At 44.6% G+C, this 6,000-nt stretch overlaps 1 protein-coding gene across 1 annotated transcript in view; it reads right to left on the reverse strand.

Moving 5' to 3' along the window:
• The window catches only part of TENM2 (teneurin transmembrane protein 2), a 497,500-nt gene extending 493,805 nt beyond the window's left edge, over positions 1-3,695 (reverse strand). Inside the window, exons 1-2 of the mRNA XM_088838514.1 lie at positions 3,516-3,695; positions 2,881-2,963 (exon numbers count right to left, since the gene is read on the reverse strand). Coding sequence (XP_088694640.1) covers positions 2,881-2,896 — 16 coding nt within the window. The 5' untranslated portion in view covers positions 2,897-2,963; positions 3,516-3,695. The remainder of the gene's footprint in view (positions 1-2,880; positions 2,964-3,515) is intronic.
• Positions 3,696-6,000: the final 2,305 nt, after the last annotated feature.

Raw genomic sequence — 6,000 nt, forward strand, 5'->3', positions numbered from 1 at the left:
GCTGGAGACCACGTCTCATTTGCTTTTCCCTCCAGTGCCTGTCAGAGTGCCAGCACAGAAACGGGCCTCAAAAGAGGCACTTTGAAGGGGAGAGGGCCACCAGTGGGATCGGACGGAGGTCAGAAAAAGATTACATAGGCAACAGGCCTCCTCAGCTGGGGGACTCTTCAGGGCGGGGTTGGGGTGTCATCAAGGCAGTCAAAGATAAGCTGCCCCCTGACCCCACTGGATCTCAGCCCTTGGACCCAAAGGCCCTCCTGGGGAGTGGGTGGTGAATAAGCACAGGCCAACCTTCTTGCCTTCTTCTCTGCCCCCACATCAAAGTAAATAGGGCTCCCTAGCAGTCCAGGCTATTCCTTTGTACCCCCGTTCCAGAACACAACCTCCAGGAGAGTTAAAAAAAAAAATCAACTCAAGAAAGTATCTGCTGCTACTTAGGAGAGGGTTAAAACAAATTTTTTTTTAAGGTTAAAAATGCTACTTGCTCTGTAGGTCAGTCACTGTCATAACGATTTTTCTCTTGCCATATGCCCCTCTGAATAGCATTAATATGACATCTCTCGCTGAAGCATCTGGTCTCAGCCACTTCAAGGCGCACAAGGAAGCACACACATTCAGACTGAGTCTATAATAACGCAGAGAGGTATTTGTACTCCTGCCATCACAAAGCCAGATACTGTACTCGCAAAATTCTATGCTGGTCGTGTTGGATAAAAACACTCCAGAAACGGGGCAAGAGATAATTCAAATGAATGGAGGCAGGATCTGGGGGGAGGCTTTTGTATATCTGTATGCTGTGTGCATACGTATATGTATGCATGTGTATATAAACACACATCTGTATACTCTCACACATGTTTTATGAATTGGTAATCATCTTCATGGCTCAAATATAAAGTCTTCTTTTCTACTGAAAGAAACTAAACACTGAAAGCAACAGAGGAAAACAGAGCCTCACCAATCTGGACAGGGAGGTAGGGCATATCTATATTTTAGCACTTGGAAATACAAAAAGGGAAATCTTCCATCACAAGCCAAAGGCAAAGTAGCATTATCAACCAACAACCACATTTTTCCCACTAAGAAAAGGAAGAAAAAAAAAAAATGTACTGGCAAGCAATGCCATACCAAGGATTTCTTCTTTCTCATTGGTAATAATCTTTATCAAACAGATACATTACCTTCAATTTTCCCCAAACATCACACCCCACTTTCTTAAATAGCTCATTAAAAAACCAAGTGGGTTAAATAAAAGTTTACTACGTAACAAATGAGACTGAGATATCCATATTTTTCTTGTCCTGAAGATCCTTGGGCTCATTTTATCAGAAGCACAAGGAGAAGAAATGTGATTGCATTTGTGCTGATGCTAAATGTTAATAGATTTGCCTAAATGCCTGCTAATAGCCCCTCCCTAAAATTAGCTAGACTAGTAGTGCATGCCTAATGTGGTGCTGTTTTTGTTGTTTTACTTGCATTTTTGCTTTTTTGGCATCGATCAGAGGGGGAAAAAGGCCCCTAAATAAAGCCAAGGTCTCTGAATGTGAAACATTTCCAAGTGTCACATGTGAATTCTGCAGAAAGAACATATATTCTGCAACTATCCCAGAGTTCTGACATTCTGTCATGAAGGTGACAAATCCTAGTGCTCTAATGTTTCATTAAATTAAACATGAAATGTTTAATGTTTTGTTAAATTAAACATGAAGCTGTGACTCTGCACCCGAGAACCAGGGCCTTCTATCAAGCCCTCACATTCCTCCAGGTCACTTTTTGGTTATAAAAGCCGAGTTTTGTTTATTAGGAGTATTGTATTTCTCTTTGCAGTTAAAACGTAAAATGTACTTTATCCTAATGCGCTTATAAATAAAAACCAACAAGTGACAGAGTTTTAGGTGCTTACAGCATTTCTAAATTCAGGCCCATAGAGAACAGCTTGCAGACAGAACCTTAGCTAATTCTCTATTACAATTTTTCCCTTTTAAATAGACTGAGCATCTTCCAGACTGCAGAGGTATTACATTTTCTCAGGTCTCAAGCCCATTTCACAGACGGGCTCGCGAATGGCTAAAGAATGTAAGGCTTGCTAGAAAATAGTTGAAACAGATCTGTAAGACCATAGATTTCAGACTAAAGAAGTCTCAATTAAACTGTCCCCACCTCATGTCCTTTTCTACCATGACAAAAACCAACGAGGTAAACAAAGCAAGACAAAACAACAACTCTGTTTTAGGAATGTATTTCCACAAGCAGAGAGGCCCATGCAGAGCTCCGGTGATCACTGAATAAAAGTTTTGCTGGAACCCCTTAAAGTGGCAGGTAAACACACCAAGGGCACTTTTGGGAGAGCGAAATGAAGTTCAGACCAAAAATCGTTGCTCCTTTCTGACCAGTTCAATAAGATGGTTAAAAGCAAAGGGTCATACCACAGGCAAAATTTCCAAGTGCTATTTTATAAAACACATTTGGATGATACTTTTTAAACAGAGGGGGAAAAACCCACCAACTATGTAGCAACTTCAAAGGGAAAAAAATACTCATGTCCCAGAATGAAACTGTCTGAATATTTTTACATTTTTTCTAGTCAATTTAAGTGGGTTATACCTTAACCCACTTAAACAAGGTCCCATCATTGTCAAACCAGCAACAGCAGAAAGAACCATCTCTCTCTCTTTTTTAAAGAATCATCTCTTAAAGGGCAAGTTGCACAGACCCTTCCAGTCCAACCAAACTTGATATCTATACTTTCTCTTTGTTGACACACCAGCTCCTATCACTGGCCAGAAACTGAAAAATAGTCTGGAAGTGGTACCACATCTTTGCTCAGATCTCCTGCTCCTGGCTAATTCCCCAACAGGTAGGAATATATTTGACACTTACCATTCTGAAGCTTCATGTCTGTGAGGCAAACTAAATAAATGAAACGGATCCTGCTTTAATCTTCTTTTCTAGACCACAAATGCCTTAATCAAAAGGAAAGAAAAAAAAAAAAAAACAACACAAATGTTCCCTGAGGTTCCTTCTCTCAATCCCCAGAGTATAAGCAAGGAGGAGTCATCCTTCGTTACTGAATGGCCAGAATTTGTCCCTTAATATCAACAACAGAGAATTCTTTCTAACATTCCACTAAGCCATCCTCCTCATCCCCCATCTCTTCCCTCACTTCTATAATTTGTACCCGAGACAAGGCTTAAGTTGTACTTTAAATCATAATCTGGAAATGCTTCAATTGGATATTTGGCTTGGCAGACCTCCTGTAAAAATCCCACGTAAAGCCACATTTGTTTCCTTCCTGCAAATGAACTGTGGCGTTTGTGGTCCCTCTGGCTCTCGCCAGCACAGACTTCGCCTTTCAATGCGCTTAAGTCGCAGGACTTCATTTGGGGTTAGCTGTCCCGCAAAGCTCATTTGGCTCTTACACCATTAAGGCAAGAGGCTCTAAAAGGCAAAGCAAGATGCTTTTAACTACGTTGGAGGGGCCAGTCATATCTTGTTAGCAACAGCTGCACACTTACCAGGCTTTCAGGGACTTCACAGAGCTGTCCTATTCCTTCTGGGATTAGGAACACAGAGTGAAATGAACCAGTCGTTCACGGGAGCCGGCCAGGCTGCGCCAGACTCTCATCTTCCTGAAATCCAGCGAGGCGGCTCCCTCCAAGGTTACTCCTCCGTCAGCTTCTCCTGGTGGAGACAGCCCGCCAAGGCCCTGGCTGCCGATTCCAAACTACTACTCAATAAAAGGATTTTAAAGGCTGTGCCGGGAGCCGGGAGCTTTAGATCCCAGTTTGGCTCTTTCTCCATCAGCATTCCTCAGCAAGCCTGCACAGAGCGAGGTATGCTACATTATTTATGTCAGCTCTAGGCTCTGGAAAACACACACTGGCATCCTGATTACGAGGAATCCTCATGGATACAATTAAACCGTTCCCACATATATTTTTTTCACCACCTCCCCCCCTTCCCCAGATTCAACCTCTTTCAGAGGAAACAAAAGCACTTTGAGGCGTGGCCCAGCTCACCTACTATGAGCCAAGAGAGCACTGAAATATGGTCACAATGGCAAACGAGCTGAGAGAAAAGGGCATTTTCCCTGGAGTGGGCGGAAGGCAAACTCCAGGGAGGAAGGTTCCAGCAAGAGTCTGGGGAATAACCCAGCAAATGTCCTCCCTGGGTTGAGGACTTTGATGTGGAGGCAGCAAAGTGAAGGCGCTACCCGAAAGCCACTTTGATGAATTCATGGAAGATTGATTTAGAATGGGCTGTTAAGGGAAGGAAGGAAGCATTTGGCAACACGACTAACCTTCCAAGCTGGATGAAGAGCAATCATGCTCCCCTACCAACTGCTCCTTGGTGCCCCATCCAAGTCACAGCCCTAGACGGGAAGACCACGGATTTAGCCAAGTAGAGCAACCATCCTGGCCTCAAGCGTCCTCTTCAGCAAAACGAACAACTCTCCAAGTTGCCGTCCACCATCTCCCTTCTTGTCAATAGCTCGGCCACATGTTCTGAGACGGGTCTCTCAGCCATGGGCAGAGGCGCTGCATGCAGGCACAGTGGAGGAAGGCCGATGACAGCCACTTCCTCCTCTGCAGGAGCAGCAAGAAGGCTATGCATCTCCCCCTCCCTGTCTAGCTAGAAAGTCCCTGCTTGGCAGGCAGAGGTGACTTCACTTTGTGAAAGCCCCAGGCACTGCTTAGTGAAACCACCTTTGGCAGGCCCTCATAGTGAAGTCAGTGGATGTGGGCAAGAAGTTGGCTGAGGGAAAGGCAATTGTCTCATCTAAGAACACAAGGAGAAAGGAGCGACCTGCCTCTCTCCAAAGGCTTCCTTTGAATGTGAATTCCTGTGTTGTGCCGGTTTTTTTTTTTTTTAAGTGACTGTCACTTCCAATGACTTAGTCCATCCCCACTCAGATATCTTGGGTGGAAAATTGGTGTGTGAGATGGAAACAACGTAGCGAACACAGTGTAGGTCAGTGGGGCAGAGCCTGGAGCGGGCAAACCCACTCTCTGAAGCACACGAGCAAAGCAATGGGGAATCTGCTCCAGTGCGTGAAGAAGCAGTGCTTTCCTCAGCCGTAAACAGATGAAAGGAAGCATGATAGAACACACGTGCGCACACACTCTCACACTCACATATCACAAAGTGATACAACCCAGGCACCCAAAGAGCTGATGAACAGAAAGCGGATACAAGTTGCCCGATGGGATGACTTCAAGTTGGGGTATCAGCTGCTGAGACCCAGAACACTGGGTCATCCAATTCACTGACCCTTAAGGAGGCCTTGGCCACACAGGGTCACCACTGTGCTCCCAGCTAGAAGTGACTTCTCTTATCCTCTCCACAAAGGAATCCCACCCACATTGTAATTTCTCTTGGAAAGGACTTAGAAGCAACTAACAAGAGTGATGAGAACAGAGATGATCCCTTGGGAGAAAGGTGACTCAAGAATATCATTATTCCTCCAGGAACTAAGCAATCATTAACACAGAGGCTAACCTCAAGCTAAAAACCTTGGTAAGGATATCCCTCATGCTGACCCCCAGAGCTGTGGTGTGGGAGCGACCCGGGGCTCCATCAGTACTTTGAGAATCTGTGGTCTCAGATGAGCTGTTCAACCATCCTTAGCCTCTATTCTCATCTGGAAACTATGGATAGTGAGACCCACTTCCAGGATTTTGAGGATTCCGTCAGAAAAGTCCAGGGCTTAACCCAGTGCCTGGCACCTTGCGAGCTTACAATAAACTTGGATACTATGAGTTTCCAAAAGTGTATCAGTTCAGTGGCACGAAACTGACCCTGACTAGTTTACAGATGCCTGAGCCCATTCTCTAAGTACTCCCTCAACAATCAGATCGTTATTCACAATCTGTGTGCCAAGCACTGTAGTTATGGCGCTCGTTTCCCTCAATAAACTTGCTCAGATGAGTTGCCCCATGACAGAGATGTCAATAAAAACTAAAGACAGTAGAAGAACTGAGAGTATTAACAGGCAGATCA

Source organism: Moschus berezovskii, chromosome 8 (genome assembly GCF_049115385.1).
Source record: "Moschus berezovskii isolate FMDL1 chromosome 8, NW_MosBer_1.0, whole genome shotgun sequence".
Taxonomy (NCBI): Eukaryota; Metazoa; Chordata; class Mammalia; order Artiodactyla; family Moschidae; genus Moschus; species Moschus berezovskii.